This window comes from Bos taurus, chromosome 19, assembly GCF_002263795.3.
Source record: "Bos taurus isolate L1 Dominette 01449 registration number 42190680 breed Hereford chromosome 19, ARS-UCD2.0, whole genome shotgun sequence".
NCBI classification, from domain to species: domain Eukaryota; kingdom Metazoa; phylum Chordata; class Mammalia; order Artiodactyla; family Bovidae; genus Bos; species Bos taurus.
The window spans coordinates 54,952,655-54,976,051 of NC_037346.1; the positions used below are offsets into that span (position 1 = coordinate 54,952,655).

General features: G+C 55.6%; 1 protein-coding gene across 3 annotated transcripts in view; it reads right to left on the bottom strand.

The window, feature by feature from the left end:
* The window catches only part of MGAT5B (alpha-1,6-mannosylglycoprotein 6-beta-N-acetylglucosaminyltransferase B), a 66,711-nt gene extending 46,469 nt beyond the window's left edge, over positions 1–20,242 (bottom strand). The window contains exons 1-4 of one of the 3 annotated variants that reach the window (XM_024981040.2): positions 20,083–20,242; positions 19,107–19,190; positions 16,187–16,299; positions 6,981–7,128 (exon numbers count right to left, since the gene is read on the bottom strand). In XM_024981040.2, coding sequence (XP_024836808.1) covers positions 6,981–7,128; positions 16,187–16,299; positions 19,107–19,190; positions 20,083–20,150 — 413 coding nt within the window. In that variant the 5' untranslated portion in view covers positions 20,151–20,242. The remainder of the gene's footprint in view (positions 1–6,980; positions 7,129–16,186; positions 16,300–19,106; positions 19,191–20,082) is intronic. The other 2 variants (XM_024981042.2, XM_059878621.1) reach the window with 2 other exon arrangements.
* Between the last annotated feature and the right edge of the window lie 3,155 nt (positions 20,243–23,397).

The following is a 23,397-nucleotide window of genomic DNA, read 5'->3' on the forward strand; positions in this document are numbered from 1 at the left end:
TTACTATAAGCATCTTTATGCCAATGCAGTCATAAAATATAATTTTGCTATTGGTTAAATATGCTCGGGCATAAGTGGCTTCCTGGAGCCAGCTGCCCTCCAAGGCTGACCCTGGTGCGGCCAGCCTCTGAGCACTGGCCCAGGGTCCCCTAAAGAAGCAACCAACACCACAGGCCACCCACTGATCTCAGGACTCTCTGCCCCTCCACCATCCAGAGCCAGGGGCCAGAGGCCAGAACAAAGCAGGGCACTCTGGCTCCAGCCGGTAGCCAATTCCCCCCAGGACACCGACTCCAGGCATCACCTCCCATCAGGCCAGGCCCCCAGAAGGCCCTCTTGAGCCTTGGCCCCCTCCTTCCAGCCTCATGAGGCCATTACTGATTCCAGTTCTCAGTCCCCTGGCCCCAGCATGAGCGCTCCAGGAAGCCGCAGGAAGGAGGTTTAATTTTGAGTTCCACCCATGATTTATGAGGGTTGCATTCAATTAATGAGATATTGATTTCTGCGCAGCTGGCCAGCGTGCTTGCTGGGAGTTGTTATTTTATTATAAAACTGATAGCTTCCCTTTTAAAACAGAGGGACTCTCATTCACAGGTGCCTGAAGACACATGTACCAAGACACAAACGCTACAGCCAGAAACACGAGCGCCGCGAACAGGAGATGGGTTCTCTCCAGGTGTCTGTCTCTCTGTCTACTTCTCACACACACCACACAGAACATAGGAAACCCCCATCCCTGGTGTCCAGTCTTCCCTGCATTTTTTTTACTGCTCTCCTCCTCTGCTCCCCCCTCTTCATTGCCATCGGAGGTCTGATGCCATCAGAGTGCTCCCAGCACATGATCAAGGACCTGCCTGCCCCTCCCTGGTTAGCAGCAGAGAGGACGCCTTCTCTCCTGCCCTGAGAAATACATACACACATACATGCACACGTATGTATCAGAAAGATAGGATAGCTAGATGATAGATAGATAGATAGTCTTCCCACTGTTGATAGGAACAGAGCTGGAGTTGGACTGTAGTTTCATCACTTGGGGAAGGGACTGGTACCCCATGGGTGGGCAAAGCCAGGCTATGAGGAACAGAGCCCCCATCCCCACCCCAGAGCCCAGTGTTTCCCTGAGGATTTTCTTTTCTAACATCTCATATGTCTTACTTAGGGCTTCCCAAGGTGGCAGTAGTGGTAAAGAGCCCGCCCGCCAATGCAGGAGATGTGAGAGACACGGATCCCTGGATCGGGAAGACCCCTTAGAGGAGGGCATGGCAACCCACTTCAGATTCTTGCCTGGAGAATCCCATGGACAGAGGGGCCTGGTGAATTATAGTCCACGGGGTCGCAAGAGTCAGACAAGACTGAAGCGACTTAGTACGCACTCATGTTTATTTAAGACACACTGATATCCCACTATATATGATGAGTAAATACATTGCCAGCCATTAAATATTTTTAATGTATTTTTAGTGGTTACATTTTATTCCATCATGCGTGTCCATACTGTATTGACCTTTTCCCCACTGATTTCTTTTTTAATATTTACTTTTATTTCTTTTATTTATTTGGCTGGGCCAGGTCTTAATCGCAGCAGGCAGGATGGTTAGCCGCAGCCTGTAGGGTCTAGTTTCCCTGACCAGGGATCAAATCCCGGGCCCCCTGCACTGGGAGCGCTCGGAGTCTTAACCACTGAACCACCAGGGAAGTCCTAATAGTAGGACTCGGAAGTATCTTAAAAGTAATGTGTCTATTTGGCTGCATCCTCAGTGATAAAAATCTTATAATTAAAACATATTTCCCAGTTTGATAAGTTAAACAGTTCCTTAAGTGTGGGATTGTTATCAATAATGAAGGAGAATTATTTGTTCTGTTACATGTTCTTTTGCCTCAAATTCTGCTTTGTTTGGTATAAATATTGCCATCTCCACTTTCCGTTTGTGTGTCCTGGATACATTTCCTTTTATTTTTAATTTCTGAGTCACTGGTTTTGAGGCCTGTCTTACAAATGGCGTACAGTGGGATGCTGAGAACCTTTGTCCCTGTTAGGGATGTTTAACCCTTAGCATTTATGTCACATTTGACAGGTGCCTGCCCTGGAGTGACTTTCTCAACCAGTCACCAACATCTCCCCCCACCCCCGTATCAGTCCGGCTTCCCCCAGCCCAGAGGCCAGACACACTCCCAGATCTGTCGTGTTAGGAAGGGGCCAATCCAGAGGCTGGACCCAGCACAGGGCCTGTGAGAAGTGGGGCATGTCCTTTAAAACTGAGCCCCAAGTTATCTTAACTGGTAGTGTGTCCCCTGTCCTACACCCCACCCCCACACACAGAAGCTATACTCCTGGCACCTGGCCCTGCCAGCACAGAGATGGCCGAGAATGTCTAGAAGCTTTTTATTATTATTATTAGTTTACTTATTTACTTGGCTGTGCCGGGTCTTAGTGGTGGCACACAGGGTCTTTGATCTTGATCTTCACTAAGGTATGAGGGATCTTTAGTAGTGGCGTGTGGGACCTAGTTCCCTGACCAGGGATGGAACCTGGGCCCCCTGCTTCAGGAACCCAGAGGCTTAGCCCCTGGATGACTGGGGAAGTCCTCAGGAGCATTTTTGAGTTTTTAAATAAAGCTTTAAAAAATTGGGGGAAAAAAAATAAAACTTCAACTCCTTACTCACAGACGATAATTCTGATGGATCTTCCTTCCTGCTATCCCTTCTCCACAGGGAAGGGTTGCTGGATCCCTCTTCCTAAGGAGTTCTGACACTCTTTGAGGACAAGAACTCTGACTTCTGTCTTCTGGGTTTCCTCCACCCATTCCTGACACCCCAGCCCAGAGCCTGCACCCAGTAGGCACTCGACAAATACAGATTGGCTCGAACGCAGACAGCCTCAAGTCTCAGCTGTCTTTGCCACTGCAGAGAGGCCTTATAGAAAATTCAGAGATCACTCTTTGGTTTTAGGATACATAATACGATGCCATTTGCAATAAATCGGCAAATAAACCTGTATTGTGTTTTCCTAGGCTGAATAAAGCAAATTTGCTTTCCCTAAGGATATACCAGCCATGAGTGAGAGGCACAGCCGAGAAGCTTCCAAAGGGCAGAAGCGGGGCAGTGGAGGTTGTTCTTTTTAAAGCCACAGATAATTGCAAAGTGAGAAATCCAAGTGCAGATAACTGAGAGTTTGCTGGAAACACAGCGGCGACAGGGTTCTCACCTACCAGCTCCATGCTGGACCATCCGGAGTGGGGTTAGGGTGGGGAGAGGACTGCAGGGTTCGTGCCCATGGGAAGGGTGAGCAGGCAGCCTCTGCGCACCCTGGACACACCCACTGCTTCGCTCCCTGAAGCCAGAAGCAACAGTGTCCCTGAAATTTATGGCTCTGCCTGTGGGGTTTGATGGGCTCTGCTGGTCATGATGGATTGTTGCTATTTCCTGGGATGAAGCTGGAACGGGTGGAGATGAAGGGCAGAGCAGGGGAGGGAGGGCGGGCTGGGACGGGAAGAAACCGGAGAGACACTGAATGTGCTGGCAGTAGCATTCCCGGCCCCAGGAGGCAGGCCCGGCAGCCCAGGAACACTTGACCCTCTGCTCTCACCCTGGTGACCAGACCAGTGTGGACAGAGGGTGGATCTGTAGCCCGGATAGTAGGGAGCACAGCTGGGGCAGCTGGGAAAGTGGAAAGGATGAGAGGCGGGGCGAGGGGCTAAATCAGAGGGGACACAGCAGCATCAGAGAGGGCCACCCTGTGCACACGGAGAAGCAGCAGCCTCAGACCCCAGGGGGAGTCCAGGGGTGCCCAGCACCTTTGCCTCCACTTCCCGTCTCTGCCCCCTGGAGGAGGGCATGCCAACCCACTCCAGCATTCTTGCCTGGAGAATCCATGGACAGAGGAGCCTGGTGGGCTACAGTCCATGGAGTCGCAAAGAGTCAGAAATGACTTAGTGACTAAACCATCGCCACCTGTCTCTGCCCCAGCCCCTCTCACACCCCCCTCATCCAGAGACATCCCTCAGCTCTAAGAATGGGGTCCCAACGCCACCTGCCATCACTGACAAAGCTCTAAGCCACCTGCCCACTGCCCTCTCCCAGCCCCCACTGCGCTCTGCCAGGTGGACCTTCACTGTGGTTTCTTTCCTTCAAGACACCAAGCTTGGGACTCCCCTGATGGTCCAGTGACTAAGACTCCTCACTCCCAATGCAGGGGCCTGGGGTTCGACCCCTGGTCAGGGAACTGGACCCCATATGCTGCAACTAAAGGTCCCAAATGCACCAACTAAGACCTGGGGCAGCCAAATAAATGAATATTTTTTTAAAAGACACCAAGCCTGCTCCTTCCCCAGGGCCTTTGCACTTGCTGTTCCCTCTACCCCAAATTATCTACTCCCCAGCTCCTCACGTGGCTGGCTCCTCCCGCTCATTCAGAATTGAGCTCACATATCACCCATTCCGACGCACCTTGACAGACCACCCTGTTTGAATAGCCTCTTTCCCAGTCCTCCACTTTCTCATGCTTAGAGCTTGGCTCAGGATCTCTACATTATCTCATTTTGTTCTTTTTCTCAGTTACTGTCTGTCTTCCCTGCAGGAACGGGGACAAGGCTCATTGCTGTGTCCCCAGCACCGGGAGCAGTGCCTGGCACTTCGGTGGTGCCAAGACGTATTTCAGGAGCAGAGAGATCTCTAGTTTCTTCTGTCAGATGCTCAGTCTCTGGAGAGCCACAGCATGTAACCAGGGACCCCGACTTCCCAAGGGGGAAGAGCTCCCACCAGGAGCCGGGCACTCTGGCGAGCTCCTCACACCCACCGCTGTGTTTAATCCCAGGCTCCAGAACTGTAATTTTATTTATTTTTTAATTAATTTTTTTGGAGTACAGTTGCTTTACAGCGTTGTGTCAGTTTCTGCTGTACAACAAGGTCAACCAGTTATCCCTTCTCTTTTTTGGATTTCCTTCCCATTTAGATCATTTAGGGTATTGACTAGAGCTCCCAGTGCTTTACAGGAGGTTCTCATTAGTTATCTGTTTTATACACAGTATCAATAGTGTATATATGTCAATCCCAGTCTCCCAATTCATCCCCCTCCCTACCCGCCCCGCTGTGTCCCTCTCTGTTCTCTACGTCCAGTAATGTAATTTTAGTGCCTACATTTCCCAAAACAAAAAAATCAGAGCAGAGGTCTAACAAAGGATTTGTGTCTCCCGAGCTGCGAATTATTACTAATTGATATGAAAAATCTTGCAAAGGGATAAAAACAGACCCCAAGAAACTGCATATTTAGTGAATGGCCACCAAGAGCTCAGTATTTAGAAGGTGGGCTTCCGGTGGGGCCAGCTGACCTGTACCCTGAGCCAGGCCCAGCTCCTCAGCAGCTGTGCCTAAACACCTCTGTGCCTCCGTTTCCTCCTCTATAGGATTAAAGCCCCCCGTAAGGCACTGTGGGATTGACGAGCTCTCGGCGGTAACACGATAAGGTGAGCTGTGAGTATCACGCATTAAGAGGACTGTGCTGTGCTTAGTCACTCAGTCGTGTCCAACTCTTTGCAACTCCATGGACTGTAGCCCGCCAGGCTCCTCGGTCCATGGGGCTTGTTGCCATGCCTTCCTCCAGGGGATCTTCCCAACCCAGGGATCAAACCCAAGTTTCCCACATTGCAGACGGATTCTTTACCATCTGAGCCACCAGGGAAGCCCTCATGAGGCCAGGGATGATGATATTGGCCGGCCTGACTGGTCACCCAGAACATGCAATCACAGAGGTCTGCTGAAGTAGGGACCCAGGGCCAACTGTCCAGCCCAGGCGGCCTATGGGGCCGAGGATCCCCCACCAGACCAAAGGAGCGGGCTGTGCTTCAGGCTCCCCAGGCTGCGAGCCCTTAAGGACCAGCACTCACCTTTGATCTTACCCAACACCAAACTTCAGAAATGGCTTTGGCTTTTACGTACCACACATTGGCTGAGGTATAGCTTTTCCCACAAATTATCCAAAAGTGTGGATTTCAAACACATTTTTCAGCAGCAGAAGAACACTTTTAGCAAATCACATTGGCTGAGGTATAGCTTCTCCCAAATTGTGTAAAAGTGTGGGTTTCAAACTAATTTTTCAGCAGTTAGAACATATTGGGGCTTCCCTGGTGGCTTAGATGGTGAACAATCTGCCTGCAATGCAGGAGACCTGGGTTCAACTCCTGGGTTGGGAAGTTCCGGTGGATATGGGAACAGCAACCCACTCCAGTATTCTTGCCTGGAGAATCCCATGGACAGAGGAGCCTGGTGGGCTACAGTCCAGGGGGTCACAAGGGTCGGACACGACTTAGTGACTCACGCTTTCACTTTCAGAACACACTGAACAGCTCCAGCTCATCGAGAGCCCAGTATCTATTAACAAAAGGTCAAGTGCAGCTTGTCCCCTGGGATGGGTGGGGTCGCAGCCTCGTCTCCTCCACATCCGAGTCTGGGGGCCAGGACTCCCAGCTGGGCCAGCCCCGGCTTCATGCCCCCTCATTCTCAGGGGATCAGGAGAACCTCACACCTCAGACCACCACCTGGGTTCCCAGGGACAGACAGAAGCACGTGGGGCTGCCGCACAAACCCTAGGGGAACTCTGCATGTTGTGGCCTCAGCAGGGGAATGTTTAGAATGCATAAACCCGGCAATTCTTCTTGCAAAGATGGCCCAGGTCCATGGGAGGAAGACAGATGATCACTGAGGTCATTGCATCCCATGCACAGTCACACACGCTGGTCAATACGGACGGAGCTCAAAATTGTCACAGATAATGTGCCATGGGAAGCCATTTAGGGAAGATTTGCAAAAACCACACACTTTGCATGTACTGTGTGTGTGTGTGTGTGTGTGTGTGTGTGTGTGTAAAATGCACTCTGAGGCGGTATCCCGGGCCCCATCCCTGGTATAGTGGGTACCACTCCTCCCCGATTCCAGGTGCCTCTCCCCCACTCCAGGAGCCCCTCCCACTCCTGGGTCCCCCTCACCTGTCCAGGGCAAAACGCCCCTCGCCGGCAGCCCGGTGCAGCTCACTGCTGTTCTCCAGCCTGGCCAGCGTGTCCATGCGCTTCACCATCAGCTCCAGCAGGTCACTCATCTTGCGGAGGACACCACGGGACTCCGGCCCACCCATCACTGCAGGCAGAAGGTGGGCACAGTCAGGCATGGCCCAGGCAGCCCCGAGGCCACCTGAGACCACATGGTGTCTGGTCGGGGGTGGCTCAGACCCCAGCCCCACTCCCTTCTTCTCAGAAAGAGGAGGGATGTATGGCAAAAACCATCACAATATTGTAAAGTAATTATCCTCCAATTAAATAAATAATTTTAAAAAAAAAGAAAAGAAGGAGCCAGGAGAGTGAGCCTGCCCCACCCCCCACCCCTGCAGGACAGGGATCCAGAGAGCCCTGGGCTCACCCTGCTCCCTACCAGCTGTGTAACATTGGGATAATCTTTTAACCTCTCTGAGCCTCGGTTCTCATCTCCGGCAAAATCGAACTTTAGACATACTCTCAAGCCTGTGAGATGACAGGGAAGGCCCAGTAGTGGGACAGGAACCCCAAAGACCCTCACCAACAAGTTCCACACAGAACTCGTAGATCAGGGTTTCTAAAAGTATGGTCAACCATCCAGCCACAGGTGAACCTCCAGCCCAAGTGAAGTCTAGATTCCTGGGCCCTCGTGTAGATCTGCTGATTCAGATCTCCAGGGCCTGGGGCCCCAGACTCTGATTCTGCTTACTCCTCACATGACTCAGATGCACAAGAGAGGCTGTGAGCCTGTGTTCAAAGGGGTGGGGGCCCTGGCCACCTCCCTTTCCCAGCCACTCCCCCAAACCCCACTCTAGAAGACCAGCAGGAATGTGTCCTCTCAAGCCAGCCCTTGGGTTCCCAGAGATCAACTCCAGGGTTGAGGGGCCAGGAGACCTCGTGAAGAATCAAATTAAATGAAAATGAGGTGCTTCAACCAAGATCTCGTTAACCAGCCTGAGACTTTCCACAATTTCCCATCTAATCATTCCTGATCATTAGCACCACACGTGTCAGCATGGGACAGCAGCCCTCACCTTCCTTTTTAATTAGATTTTGTGAAGGTTTTAAATGGCCCCTCCAAACCATTCATTGGTACTCGGTTCCAGGCATGACAGCCCACACCAAGGCTGCCTGCAAACCTTAGTGGCCAGGCTCTGAATCTCTGTTACCAACTGACCTGGGTCCATAGAGACCCAGATGCTCCCAGGGATTCCCTAGCTGCTGGTGGGGGTCGGGTTGTCAGGGGGCACCTTGGGTGGGGATACCCAGATCAGACCCCCCAGATAAAGTTTTGAGGGCAGGTCATTATGGAGAAGTGAGCCAGGGAAGGGGAGACAGACCAGAGAGGGCATGTCATCACCCTGGGGAAACCAGCTGGTGCAGAAGCAGCCTCACAGTTCTCTCCCTGCGGGGGCAAGGGGACCAAGCATGTATATACCACCTCCTGCCAGTCACTGCTTGAGGGCTGCTCCCTGGGACAGCCATGATCTGGTACTTTCCATGGGATGGCAGTGTCGGCTCCAGCATGTGACGGGACTCTTTGAGGGCTGAGCACCATTAGCATCTGCTCCTCAAGAAAGCCAGGGTCAGGGCCCCGTGGACTCAGAGGGGCTGGGGTGGACACCTGGACTCTCACCTGCCTCTGACAGAAACCCCTCAAGGGGCCATGCGGCCAAGGGCATCATCGTAATATTCTCAGCCTCAGTGTCCCCAGTTCAAGGCAATAAACGTTAGGTTTCATCTGCAACCCAAGTTCAAGGTGCCAGGATGCAGGCAAGAGGGACTGCAGCCAGCCACAGGGAACCAGAAGCAGAGACAAGAAGTCAAGTGGGGAGGGGGTCAGGCAGGGGCCAGTCTCCTCTGTTCCATGCTTGGGACTGAGCCAAAGGGGGACCTAGAGAGGCTAGCTGTCACCCAGGCTACTGGTGACATTTCCATTGTGCCTGTCCCTGTATCCCCTGGTGCCAGGCCCATTCCAGTGGCTGTGGCTGCCTTCTCATACCAAGTCACCTTCTGGCTGCGTTCCCCTGCTTGCTGAGCTGGCATGAGCCTAGAAGGGAGGCCTTGGGGGGCTGGGGGCTGCAGGTTACTCAAAGAGCCTCAGTCCCTGGCTCCAGAGAAAAGAGCGAGCATGAACGAAGGGGGAATGATGTGGGGAGCAGAGGAGAGACACGAAGAGGGGTTGGGTGCTGGAAAAACGGCATCAGAAAGAAGGAAGGAGACAGTCTCCACCCCTCCCCACCTGAGTAGCTGAAAGAGCTAACGGTCTCCCCACCTTCCCCTCTCAGAAAACTGGGTGGATTTTTCCACCAGGATCAGGAAATTTCACTGTAGTGTTTGATGAAGCAAAGTGAGGTCTCTCCCACCACTCAGCCCCTCCCCGCTCACTCATGGTCTCAATCAGTTAGTCCCTCTGCAAGCAAGATATAAATAGCTCCTTCTTTCTTTCAACTCCACAGAGTTGGGGACAGTTGACTCTTTGAAAGTACTCTCATCCAGAGACCTCCCACCCAAGCCTGTCATCCAAATGCAATACCTCACTCTCAACCAGTGCTTGCGCACAGAGTAAAACAAGAGGGGAGTTTCCATCATTTCAGCTAGAAAAATAGGAGCCCATCAGATGACTGAACCTGGAGCTGCTTTGCACAGGCCCATGGGAGCCACCCATGTTCAGGTTTACCTGGTGGATGTCCTGGAATTGTGCAGTGCACAAGCTGGCTGGCCTCCCTGGGCTGCCCTGATTGCTCACACCAGGGGCTGGGGTGGCCCCTTCCCCAAAGGAGTCAGATGAAAACTGGAAAGTGAGACCACAGCTGGGAACACTCTCAAGCCAGAGCCTGTTATCTGAGGCCGTGCACTCAGGCCCGACTGGACCACAGAGCTTGGGCGGCAGCTGGAACCTGCAGACACAGCACTACAGCAATACCGAGCCACGTCACAGCCCCTGGGGCCGTGTGGTGTTCCCTGCAACGCCTCAGGCCTGCCACCTGCCCTGTCACTTCGCTGCCCTCTCTCCAGGCTCATCCCAAGTGTCCTTTCCCCTCTGAGCTCACTGTCTGCACCCCTCCCAAGATCTCACTGACAATGCCTACCCCTCCCCCACCCCATTACAAAAGCTGTGAAACAGCTGATGGAGCCAATAACCGCAAGGGTCGAAAGAGCCAGACGGAGCTGGACCAAGCCTGGGGGGCAGCACCAGGTCCCAGGAGAGGCCTTGACTCCAGACCTGCACATCCTCCCAGACGGTGGGGGGAGGGGACAGGTCACTTGTCTTCTCTGGGTCTCAGTGTCCCCTCCAGTAAAATGCGAGGGTCTGACTTACTGAGACCCGAGGGTCTAGAGGCTGAGACTCCTATTCCATCTCTTCCCCTAGCTGCCTCCAGAGAAATGGAGGTAATGGGAAAGAAAGGACGTGTTCCTACAAAAGCCTGCAGAATCTCCTTAGGGAGAGAGCTGTGCTTTGTTTTGCTAAACCCCTGGGTGGGCCAGAGCATAGTCTTGATGCCCAGAGCAATGAGACAGAGAGAAAGAAAAATGACTCTGCATATTCAACTAGGTAGACTAGAGTTTCCTGGCCCAGCCTGGGAGACCAGGAGCGAGGACAAGGCCTGGGGACACAGGCAGAAGGCAGGACGATGACTCAGAGGGGCTGGACAGGACAGCAATGCTCCACTTCCAAAGGGATGACCTGTGGGGAAGGGTTTCGGGGGGCTCTGAAAGGCAGGGGTCCAAGAGAGAATTGTCATCTGCTCACTGTGCTGAGCAGTGGTCCGAGCCCCATCCCCAAATCCCCCCAACCATGTGTGAGAGTTTAGGGGTAAGGGGTGTCCTTCCCAATAGGTCAATGTGGGAGACATCCAGGAGGATAATTCAATAGAAGCAGATCAGAACAAGAGGTGTCCAGGGAGACAGACATAAGCCCCCTAGAGTCCTTGGAGATACCTGAGGGTTCTGGATTGCCCTTCATATGAAGGACGAAGACATCCTGCTTTAAAATTGTCAACAGAGGGACCTCCTCGGTGATCCAGTGGTTAGGACTCTGTACTTCCACTGCAAGGGACACGGGTTTGATCCTTGTTTGGGCAACTAAGATTCAGCATGCCACGCAGCATGGCCACACCAAAAAAAAAAAGTCAACAGAGTGACTCCAGACCAGAGGGCTTTTAAATTGGCTCTAAGAAGACTTTTGAGAGTCCCTTGGACTGCAAGGAAATCCAACCAGTCCATTCTGAAGATCAGCCCTGGGATTTCTTTGGAAGGAATGATGCTAGCGCTGAAATTCCAATACTTTGGCCACCTCATGCAAAGAGTTGACTCATTGGAAAAGACTCTGATGCTGGGAGGGATTGGGGGCAGGAGGAGAAGAGGACGACAGAGGATGAGATGGCTGGATGGCATCACTGACTCGATGGACGTGAGTCTGAGTGAACTCCGGGAGTTGGTATGGACAGGGAGGCCTGGCGTGCTGTGATTCATGGGGTCGCAAAGAGTCGGACACGACTGAGCAACTGAATTGAACTGAAACTGAAGGAGACAGAGTCCCCTCTCGGATGAGTCTGAAGGCCACCTCCATCGGACTGGACGAAGAGCCCAGGATACCCTCCCAGCACATCGAGCATCTACTCTGAGCATCTACAGATGATGCAGGACTCCAGAAGCTCCCCACCCATTGCTTCCCAAGGAGCTCCAGGGTACTAAGCACGTCTTCTGCCCTGCAGGAGGCAGGGGGCAGGTCCCAGGAGGGAAACAGGCCAAGCAAACAGTCAGTCGGGTTGGCAGGCCCTGCCATGCGATGTGCTCCCTGGATGCCGCCGGCCGGGACCGCAGGCAGAGCAGGCTCCCGACGCGCCTTGCCCCGGGTCACCTCCCTGCTGTCAGCATCTGCCAAATTGAAATGTATTTAATGTGAGGTCCCTGGCGACACATCTCAGAAGTCACACATGTTCCTTCCGTATTTCCATATCAATAAGGAAAGCTGCGATGCTGAGAGATGCAAAGGGGCCTCACATTTACCGACAAGGGTGCTTCACTGCCCACCGAGGCCCCATCCCTCCCTGATGTGTGCTCTTTCTCCCTCCTGTCCGCCCTTGTCCCCTTTCTCCTCCCCACCCCCACCCTTTCCCACTGGTTCCTGAAAACTGAAGGAGCCCCCACCTCGCCAGATGGAAGAGACCTCCCAGGCACTCGACATGGGAGCCGTGACTTGGTGCTTGTGCAGCTGGAGAAGGGCGTACATTTGTCTCTCTGCACACGGCCACCAAGGAAACCAGCTGGGGCCACGGGAGCTCTGGGCAGCGTGGGGGACAAGGGCAGGCCCTGGCACACCCACCCATCACCCACTTCTGAGAAGAGAAGCTCCGTTAGCACCGAGATCCTGGGCCAGAGACAGCTACGGAGCAGGGCACTATGCCTCTGATATTGAAGTGAAGTCGCTCAGTTGTGTCCGACTGTTTGTAATCCCATGGACTATACAGTCCATGGAATTCTCCAGGCCAGAATACTGGAGTGGGTAGCCTTTCCCTTCTCCAGGGGATCTTCCCAACCCAGGGATCAAATCCAGGTCTCCTGCAGTGCAGGCAGATTCTTTACCAGCTGAGCCACAAGGGAAGCCCTGAGGACTGGAGAGGGAGCATTAAAAAAAAAAAAAAATCCTCCCACCAAACAGGGCCCAACCACAGCAAGAGGGAATTAGGTTAGCCCTCCTCCCGAGTCCAAGTCTCCTCCGCTCAGCCTCCTGCTTCCCCGCATGTGAGGATGAGTGTGCAGAATAGAGAATGAGATGTCTGTCACACTTCTCTTCCCAAACTAGAGAACTTCATCACAAAATAGGAACTGGCCCCCAGGGGAACCCAGAGCCTCCCCAGGGAGAGGCGATGGAAGGCTCCCCTGTCTTTAGGGAAAATCCTGCACCCTGCCCCTCCCCCAGTCAGGTCCTCGTGGGGATGCGCTCCCCTCACAGGCTTGACAGGCAAGGAGAAGACAGGCCACTTCCCTATTTGTGCTCAGGCGGTGTTATTGACCAGAGAAGGGCTTTTCTAAGTTATTTTTTCTATTTTTTTTCTAACCCTGAGTGGACTTCCTTCTTCTAGTTCTGCCTTGGGCCTGCACAGATCCTCGGAATAAACACTATCTAACCCCCAACCCCCACCATGACCTCGCTCCCCAGACCCCTTCCAACCGTCCCCCACTTCCAACACATCCTTCCCCGGGCAGCTCCTGGATAGACAGGCTGGCACCTCCTAGGTTGTCTGCGGGGCCGCCATAAGCCCGGGGTCTCCTTTGAGGTGGCATCTCTTACAGGATCGGGATTCTAAACCCCCAACGCAAACCTGGGGCTCTTCCGAGTCCCTGCTACGGGTCTCCCCAGGCAAATCAGCTCAAACCAAGGACGTGGAAGACACTGAAGGGACAACGAGAAGGAACAACGAGACCTGGGATGGGAAACGGGCCGGGGTCACCTCCCCGGGGTTCCCAGAGGCCCCCGTCCTGGTCCAGCTCCCCTCTCAGCCTTTCCTTCCATATTCCAGGCAGGAAGTTCCCAGCCCAGGGGGCCTGGGAGGTGTGAAAAGACTTGGATACATGTGGGTCTGAGAACTGGTGTCACAACACAGAGGAGACCTGCAGCTCCACCCCCAGGTGGACCAGACAGAAATGCCCACGTGTGTCCACCACAGACACATGCTGGAACGTTCACAGCAGCGCAGTTCAGGAACGTCCCACGCTGGAAACAGCCCAGGGTCCGCCCCGGGCAGAGTGGATAAATACATTGTGTTGTAGTCACACGATGGATGCTGCGCAGCAGTGTCAGCAACCACACGCCAGGAGAGGGGTGAAGCTTACAAACGCAATATGGAGAGAAAAAGGCGCAGGCAACTGAACACCTGCCAGGGGGTGCCATCCTCATAAAGTCCGAGGGCGACACTCCTCTGTGTTATTAGACGACAGGTCCCAGCGTCCGAGGGGAAGTGCAAAGTGGAAGGAAGCCTGAGGGTGCTTCTGGGGACGGATGACGCCCTGTCTCTGGATCTAGGTTGCTGAGTGCCTAGACAGGTTCAGTTTCTGAATACTATACTCTGATAGAAAAGGGCTTCCCTGGTGGCTAGGACGGTAAAAAATCCGCCTGCAGTGCGGGAAATCTGGGTTCGATCCCTGGGTCAGCAAGATTCCCAGGAGGAGGGCATGGCAACCCACTCTGGTATTCTTGCCTGGAGACTCCCCATGGACAGAGGAGCCTGGCAGGCTACAGTCCATGGGCTGCAGAGAGTCAGACATGACTGAAGCGACTAAGCACACACAGCACATACTCTGATGGAAAGTTTAAACATGTGCAACACACACACACACACACACACACACACGCCTCTAGTCTAACTGAGGGACCCTGGGCAAGTCCTTTCCCCTTGGTAGCTCTGCTCTTCCCTTAGACACAAGATCTAGGTTGGAGCTGGGCCCCTTGTCCCCATGCTGGGCAAAAATGCATAGCACAGAGCAGAGCAAGACCCTCACAAGCCCTGGTCCTCTGAGCACTGCCAGGATGGGGGCCACCGTCAGGGAGATGAGCACACCCACACACCCCTCCTCCAGCCCCTGATTCCCACCTCCTGGATCCCTGACCTTTCAGAGGTCAGCTTGCCCAAGCCCCCTGCGGTAGCCCGCCCAGACAGACACGCCCCCTTGCCCACAGTGGCCCCCAGGTAGCCTGAACATCGCTCCTTATACCCCACCCCCGACTCTCAACCTCCCCCCACCCGTCCCCAAGCTACCCCTCATGGGCACCTTCACAACTGCCTCAGCCCCTCCTCAAATCTCAATCCTCAGGAGTCTCCCACGCAGAGATTCCAGGTTCTAGCACCTCCTTGGTCCTCTTCCCTAAACATCCTCTCCTGCATCTCAGACTCAGCACATCCCATAAATGTTTGCAGAGCTCACACTCTCTGCCAGAAGCTGCTCAAGACCCTTCATCTATGTTATCTTCATGCCCCCTCATGCAATCATGGGGAAGTGGGCATTGTTAGCCCCGTTTACCGGAGGAGAAGACGGAGGCTCAAAGAGACCAAGGGACCTCCATGAATCAGAGAAGGGACAGATTCACTTACATTCAGGTTTGAATGACTAATAAATGTGAAATTCCTGCTGGGAGTGTTTTGCAAGTTTAGAGAAGTACATGTTAAACTGAAGGCATGAATCTAAAGAGGAGACACCAGATGGCAGAGTAAGTGCCCCTTAGAGGACCCACCCCAGACAACAACCCGTCCTACTGGAGGGCTTACCAACATCACTGGGAAGAGGGGAGTCAGAAAGATGAGGCCTAGGGATTTGAGAAGGTGGATGTCAGACAAAGACTTCCTGGGGAGTGGGGGGAAGGGGAGAGTCCACAGAGCAGCCCCCTGAACAGTTCCAGAAACCCCCCTTGCCTCAGTTTCCCCACTACGTCCCTCCTTCTCACAGTTACTGGGAGAGCCCCCGTGACACACGAGCAGGACCTTCTGAACCGCTCTCCATTCTTCCTTGAGCAGGATGGAGAGGGGCAGGACCCACCTTCAGGAGGAGGTCTCCCAGACCGTCACCCGGTCACACCCTGCGCCACGTGAGCTCATCCAACCTGACCCCTGAAAACAGTCACTCCTCTCCTTCTCCACGAGTGAGTTAAGTGACCTGGCCAACGGCACACAGCTGGTAGGTGATGAACCAGGTACAAACCAAGCCCATCTGGTCCCCAGAGCCCACGCTCTGAACCTCCATTCCCCTGCCTTGCAAGTATCACGTGGGCAGGGACGAAGGACCACAGAGCTTGGAGATAAGACACGTGAGCCCACGGCCAGTCTCCCCTGTGCTGTGGCCGCAGCCTGGGCCAAAGGGGCAGACAGCATGTGTCTCAAAGAGACAGGGGTCATATCCAGAGACCCCAAACTGCCCCACCAGTGGAGCAACACAGGCCGCCCCTTGTGATGCCGGGGAGCTCCTGGCTCAAAGGCCCTTCCTAACCTGGGAACCTGGGCCAGAAGGAGGCTGATGAGTACAGCCAGGTCAAGAGCTAAAGCCCCGACCATTCACACGTCCACCAACAAGGTGGCCAGACCCACAAGACAGAACCCCAGAAAGACTCCTGCAGGGTGAGGCTCAAAGGACCCCAAACCCCTACATCCCTTTCTCCACCAAGATACCTTCTGTGCGGATGGTGAAGGGCGAGTCCCCCGGGCGCCGGGCCGAAAACTGGCCTCCCAGAGACGTCATCAGGAAGCAGAGAGAGAAGAAGCCAATGCCCAGGACAAAAAGCCTGCGGAGAGCAATAGGGCAGGTCAGCACATGCACTCCAATGCCATAAGGGCTTCCTACAAATGAATGAGTGAGGAAGGGATGGATAAATGGAGGAGTAAAAGATCAGGGGGCTGAGCTCCCGGGCCAGTAGGTCTCCCATCACACAGGATAAAGAAAGCTGGACTACAGAGAAGTGACCATGAGCCACACACGAAAAACCACGGAGGACACTGAGACATACAAGGTATGAGGTCGGGCAGCTCCTAGCCTCCAGACAGAAGCTGGTCCCTGACAGCAGAGGTCCTCACAGTGTGGTCCCCAGGCCAGCAGCATCAGCATCAGCTTGGACACATTAGAAATGCTCGTTCCTGGGCCCCAGTCCCCAGCTTAGGGAATCACACACTCTGGGAGGGGGATAAACAGTGTGTTTGAACAGGCTCTCCTGGTCACCCAGATACAGGCTCAAGTTTGAGGACCACTGGTATAGGTGAAGACAGCAGAACCTGATGCCCGCTAGAGGGCGAGTAATTGGTCCAGACAAAACCCACCTGGATCCCATCAATCACCTGGAACATGGTCAGCTCCTGCGCACACAGGCCTTGCTGCCGCAACCAGTCATAAGCTCACTTGAACACAGCCTTGTCATGTTCAGGGTTGGGGTAGGGGTGGAGGGGAGGCTCCCGTTACTACCAGATGGTAAGGTCTAGAAGGGCAGGGTCATGTGGCCACCCTCTGTGTCCAGACTCTCCCTAACCCACAGCTTCACCAGGCAGGCACACGGGACCTTGCACCATAGAATGGTCAGAGTAAGTCAACCCCTGTGTAAGGAGTGTCACACAAGTGTGTGCTGTCACAGTGTTCCGGGGAGTTGACCAAAACACAACTGTTTATACTTCAACACATAGCACTTGATTACATGCCAAGTGGCACTAGGGAATCTCCAAGGGGACACCCAGCAGGGAACCCACCCTCACATCTGGTCAGGTTCCTGCTGCTTCTATACTACATTCTGGGCCAGTCCAGCCTTAGGGCAGCAGAGGTGGAGGCTGTTCTGGGACCTTGAGTCTATTTGAAGACTTGACGAGCTGGCAGAGCTGAAAGGGGAGCTGCCTCCCTCCAGGTCAGGGTGAAGAACCCCACTTCTGGTGGAGCCAGCCTCACCATGGGGAACCCCACAAGTCACGCCAGAGACCTCCATCCCCCCACCTCCACCCCCATCCTCAAACCCCACATTTGTTTGTATCTCTTTATGCATTTTAATCTTCATTATCTGAAACTGGCAGAGCAGTATTTAATTAAAATTTGGTCCATTAAAGAAAACACATAATTGTGGAAGAAAATAAAAGCACAACAAAATTCCCAATCCATATTTAAAGGAAGCCATTAGAGATTAAATCAGAGAGGGGAGCAGAACGAACCCCAAAGCAGAGATGGAAAAAGGGAGCTTCCCCCAGCTCCCTCACCTCCCAGAGACCCCTCACTGAATTCCACCAAGCCTGGGGGTGGGGCTCTGGCCCTTGGATCCCCAAGATGAAGCCAGGCTGGTCTCAGGCTAGCAGTCAGAGGGACATTGTAGGGGGAGGGTGGTCACACACCCAAGAAGATCCTGGAGAAAAGCAGTTTGTCCCCCCAGCTTGAGGACAAGGATGGATCTCTCCAAGTTTCTTGTTCCCCATCCCTCCCTCCCCTTCCCCAGCTGTGGGGTACTCATATTTAGAACTGGACTGCCAGGGTCCAAAAACCTCCTATGAGAAGGTACCTAGGCCTTTAGCACAGAACCTCAATCCCCAATACCTCATCTGCATCTCTCTGTGCCAGACCCCAGTCCTGGGGCCATTTACAGTAGGTTCAAATTAAGATGATTTTGTCCACCCTCGTATCTATTCAAGCAACATTCCAGAAGTAACTAGGGAGTAAGGACCCTGCCAGAGACTCTGGAAAACCAACAAGAGCAGTCTGCCCTGGAGGATAGACAAATAGAAGTGATATGGTTGGAGGCTGTAAACACACCACCACCACCCCCAACCATGTGAAACGCATTTGAAGACTTCACTGGTGGCTGCGGGTCTCTGGGCAGCCTAGGATTACCCTGAGGTGAAATTACATAACCTGAGGGGGAGGGAAGGGGAACCTAGGCAATCCCACCTCTGAATCCTGTTTCTAGGAAAGAGCCAGAGAGAGCCACAGGGGCAGGACTCCAGAGGGAAAGGAGCTTAAGCGAGCTGGTGCTGTCCGTGGTGCTGCGGTCAGCCACCACCTTCAACCGTGCTGCGAAATGTCCAGCCAAGCTGGGGTCAGCAGCTGGGCTTCCCATGGCCTGGAGGGATAGGCCAACATTGGGTGGGAGAGACAGGGCTGAGGACTGTCTGGTTGGCTAGGAATTTGAGGATTTCCCTGGAGGAACCAAGTCCTTTCCAGAGATGATAGCTTCCCACCCTGCTTTGCAGGGGAACTTTAGGGGGGTGGGGGCTTTTGACATGCCCCATCACCTGCCCAAAGCTCTACCCTGGAGACCCCCGGTTCTATAGTCTTTTTGCATCCTCTGGACACTGGAGGTCCAGCTTGATCCTTATTGCCCTATAGGCTGTCTCCTCAACTCTGCACAATAGGCCGGGGGTGAGGGGTGGGAGCAAGGGGTGGAGGCAATGGGGAGGTGGGAACCACGGTCTCCCCATCTGGAGTGGGGAGCATAGGAGGGGTCCCCTGTCTCCGCCTCAGGTCTGGAGCGGAGGGGCTCAAATCCGGCCCCTCCAGCACCCCAAACTTCAGGCATCTCTGCCTGTACAGTTCCCACCCCCACAGGCTCCCTCTGCACCCAAATCCCACCTGTGACCGCATCCGGAGTCAGGCCACCCCCTTCTCCGCCCCGGTCCCGCAGCTCCCTCCGTCGCGACCTCCGCCGTCCAGCCCCTGGACGAGATGACACCCTAATTCTGCTAGGCGCTCATCGCTTAGCGCCCCAACCCTGGCTGCAGGCCCAGCTCCGACGGCATTTGGGAGGAGCGGCAGCTGCCCGGGAACCGCCAGGCTCTGGGGGTCCCTGGGGTGGGACCCGCAGAGCCCAGCCAGCCCCTCAGAGTCCATAGCCCTGCCTGGCCTGGACCGCCCAGATGGGAGTAGGAGGTCGGTCTTGTCTTCCATCCTGCCTCCACGCTCTGGCCACCCCTCCACCCTTCAGTGCCGCCCCTGCCCCAACCTCTCCAAGGCCCGCGATCGGGCATCGAATTCCCAGGTGGGGGGGGGGGGGTGTCTTTGCCACAGTCTCGGGGCCCTCCCGTGGGACAGAGGCCCGCACCCCGCCGAGAGAAAAGGAGTGCGAGCAGGAGGCGGGGTCAAAGAGGGCGGCTCGGGCTGAGAGGGTGGGCGGGCCGGCCGGGTCCGGGTGCCGCCCCACTCCGAGTGCTAACTTTGCCGCGGGGGTGGGGCCGATCGCGAGGTGGGGAAGCACCGGAGAGGCAGGGAAGGGGCGCCCTGGCTGGGGCAACTTCCCCAGCCCAGGACCACAACATGGGTGATTTCTGCCCCCTTTCCCACCTTCGCACCCCGAGTCCGAATCTAGACCATACTCGGTCCACGTTCCAGAATCACACACCCTCCCCACCCGAACCGGGACCCCAGCTCCATGCCTTTCCCAGCCTTGCTGGCCAGCATCAAGGGTGAGAGCACAAACTGCTCCGCTCTGCTACTGGGACAGTCACAGTCACCCTAGGGACAGGCACCCTCGCAGAGACTGACCTCGCCCACCTACCCCGCGCCCCCTTGGAGAAAAAGCCCTCCCAGCGCCAACGGGAAAGAACTTTACCGAAAGGGTCTCAGGGTGACCAGGCATCTTCTGACCATTATCTTCCCATCGGGGTTGACTGTGATCATTGTTCAAACTTGTCCGGGCTAGAAGCCGAGGGCGAGGCCAGCCGGACGGTCCCGAGCTCGGCTCTGGCTACGTCCTGGCCGCGAACCCTCTGCGGGCCGAAGCCGGGTCCGAGCGAGGCGAGGAGGGGGCGCGGGGTCCCGGCGGCTTCGAGGCCCGCGGGGTCGGCGGGGGCTCGGCGGGCAGGGGCCGGGTAGTGGCGCGGCTGCCGGAGGCCGGTGAGGGCGCCTGGCCGGGCCGTCTCTGCGTCTCCGCCCTCCCCGCTTCACATTCTGGAGGCCGGGAGGCGGCGCGCCCCCAGACCGCCGGCCGCGCGTCTGCCTGCTCGGGCTCTCTCGCAGGGCGGGACGGCGCCGCGACGCGCAGACGGGCTCCCCGCCGCGGGCGCCCTCATCCCCGCCCGGGCCCGCGCCCTCGGTGCCGGCTAGCGGCGGCCCCGGCCCCGCGCCCCGGCCCCCCGCGCCTCCGGGCCGTGCCGCTTCCCGGCCGCGTACCGCGCCGCGCCCATGGCCCCCGGCGAGGGCGCCCCGCGCCCGCGCTGCCGCCCGCTCTCTCCGCTGCCCGCGCTCGAGTGTCCGGTGTCCAGCCCCGCGCTGCGTTACGCCCGGAGGCGCCGCATTGTTTCCTCGGAGGAGGCGGCCGAGTAGCGGCTGGGGCGGCCCGGGAGCGGCCGCCACGCTTCCTCGGCGCGCCGGCGCCACCTCGTGGCCGCGGCCCAGCGGCGCTCTCTCCATGCCCGAGGTGGGGCGCCGGGGTGGGAAGGCGGGCGGCGGGCGTCCCTGAGCCTCCTTCCAGCCCTGCAACTTCCCTAGGCCCCGCTTTCGGAAGCATGCCGGGTGCCACCAGCTCTGAGGGCCGAGGTCTGCTTCAGGATCCTGCAGAGCACAGAGGAGGTCGGCGCTAGGAGGAGGTTGTCCCCTTATGCCCGGTGCCAGGGTCCTCCCTCGGGTCGCTGCCCCTGCCTCTGCGGCCACAGGGGTTCTGCATCGGCCCCTTCACACCCACGATTTCGCTTTGCAACCTTCACCCATCCTTTGGCTCTCTCTGGACAGAGACTGCAGCAGGTCTCCTTTGCTTCCTTTTTTTGAACACGGCCTGTGACACTGAGGCTCTTTCTCTGAGCCCAGAAACAGGAGCAGGTGGGTGCTCTGTAGGCTTGGGTTCCAGTCTCAGACCTTCCGTTAACCAGTGGGTGATACCTGAAAGTCAAGGGAACTTCTCGGTTTCCCTTATCCTGCCCCACCCCACCACATGGCTCAGCGGTAAAGAATCCACCTGCAATGCAGGAGCCGCGGGAGACACGAATTCGATCCCTGGGTCAGGAAGATTCTCCTGGAGGAGGAAATGGCAACCCACTCCAGTATTCTTGCCTGGAGAATCCCATGGTCAGAGGAGCCTAGCCAGGCTACAATCCACAGGGTTGCAAAGAGTCTGACACGACTGAAATGACTTGGCAGGTACACGTGAGGTTCACTAAAGCTCCTTCCAACTCCAGGAAGCATGCATGTCCTCCCTTCACCCCCACCCACCCTGCCTCCACTTCTTGACCCTGGAGAGGTGAGGTGTTTGCCTTTGCAGAGAGGGGTCAGTGGCCCCTGTGAGCACCCCAAGCAAGAACCAAGCCTGGATCTGAGGATGATGCTCAGGCAGGAAGGGCACTTGCCAGACCAGCTTGGCCAGGCACAGCCAGGGAAGGCCCAGGCTGGGAAGAGCCCAAGGCCTCAGGCCATGTGAAGAAGGACATGGATGACCCCGAGGGCCTTTCCAGAAGAGGAAACCTCTATATTGGTCCATCCAGTCCTTGTCTGGTCCAACCAGGCCCCTGCCTCCTCCCCTCCCACGCCCCGCCCCCTTGCTGCTTGCCTAGCCCACCCCCAGCCCCGATCAGGGCCATTTCTCACCCGCTGTGACTCACAGTCTGCCTTTCCTGCTCCTTCCTCATCGAAATTCACCTGTCCAGTGTTCCATTACCTCATCGCCTTGCTCGCCACTACTGTGAAAGCCGATGATGAATTGGTGTTGGCGGATTAATGTGTTAACTCCAGCTAGGTGACAAATTTGCATTGAACAAGGACGTGCTGACCGGGCCTTGGTGAGGAAGAATGACAAATGGTGGCAGGAAATTTGGGCATCACGGCAGGCTGGCCAAGGAGATCTCTGAGGGCAGGGATCTAAATCATTTCGTTCCTGGACCCTTACGTCTGCTGTGCACTCAGGCAACAACCGAAGCCTTGAATGTCATGGCGAAAGCCACAGCCACACTCAGGCATGAAATGTCCTGCAGATTGTGTGCAAGCTCCGGGCACTTGGTTGGCATTTTAGGCCACAAGGCACAGTCATGCCTGGTGTGGCTCATGGGAGGAAGTGGCCTTCTCTCAATCAGAAGCCTGATTTCTGAAGGTGACGGAGGGTACCCTCCCACCCTGGGTCTTGCCCTCTTGGACATGGCTTCAAGATGGGCTGTGAGAAAGCACCCACTGCCTTTACAGGCTCGAGCCAGGCAGGGAGGCTGGGGGCAGACAGTGAAGGACACGGAGCCAGACCACCCTGCTGCCTCTTCCTTTCGGAGTCTGCGTGCCCTTTGTCAGCCTCTGCAGCGTAGCTCAGTGTATGTGGCTCGGCTTGCTGTCCACCGTGCTGCAGACCTTCGGAGAAAACTTGTGAGTCCCCACACAGGGGTCACCGGGCACCTCGGAGCCCTCCCAACCGGTTGGCTATGACTTTTCTTGTTATTGTCCACCTGAAGCCGCCACCACTGGTACCTCGGGCTGTTCCCCGGGTGTTCAGCTCTACATGCCAGCAGGCACATCGCTGAGAATACATCCCGTGCTGCCTGAGGCTTTCTTCCTGGCCATGGGAATATGCCTAAACATGGGCCAGGTGGAAGTGCCAGGGAATTCCTGCCCCAGAAGCAGCCTTCAAGGAATAGATGCCCACTTCCCCCTCTCAGGTAAGTCCACATTGGTTCCCTGAGTTCCAGCTGCCCGAAGTGGTAACCCGCTCTGTCATGCACCCCATGGTGCCTTCCTTCCTCCCCTGCCTCACCCCCACTCCTTTTTCCTGGGGTCACTTCCTAAATAAATGTGTGACTCCTTCTCTGGCAGTCCAGTGGTTAAGACACCACACTTCCACTGCAGGGAGCACAGGTTCCCTAATCAGCAAGGAGACAGCAAGGAGATCCAACCAGTCCATCCTAAAGGAAATCAACCCTGAATATTCATTGGAAGGACTGACGCTGAAGCTGAAGCT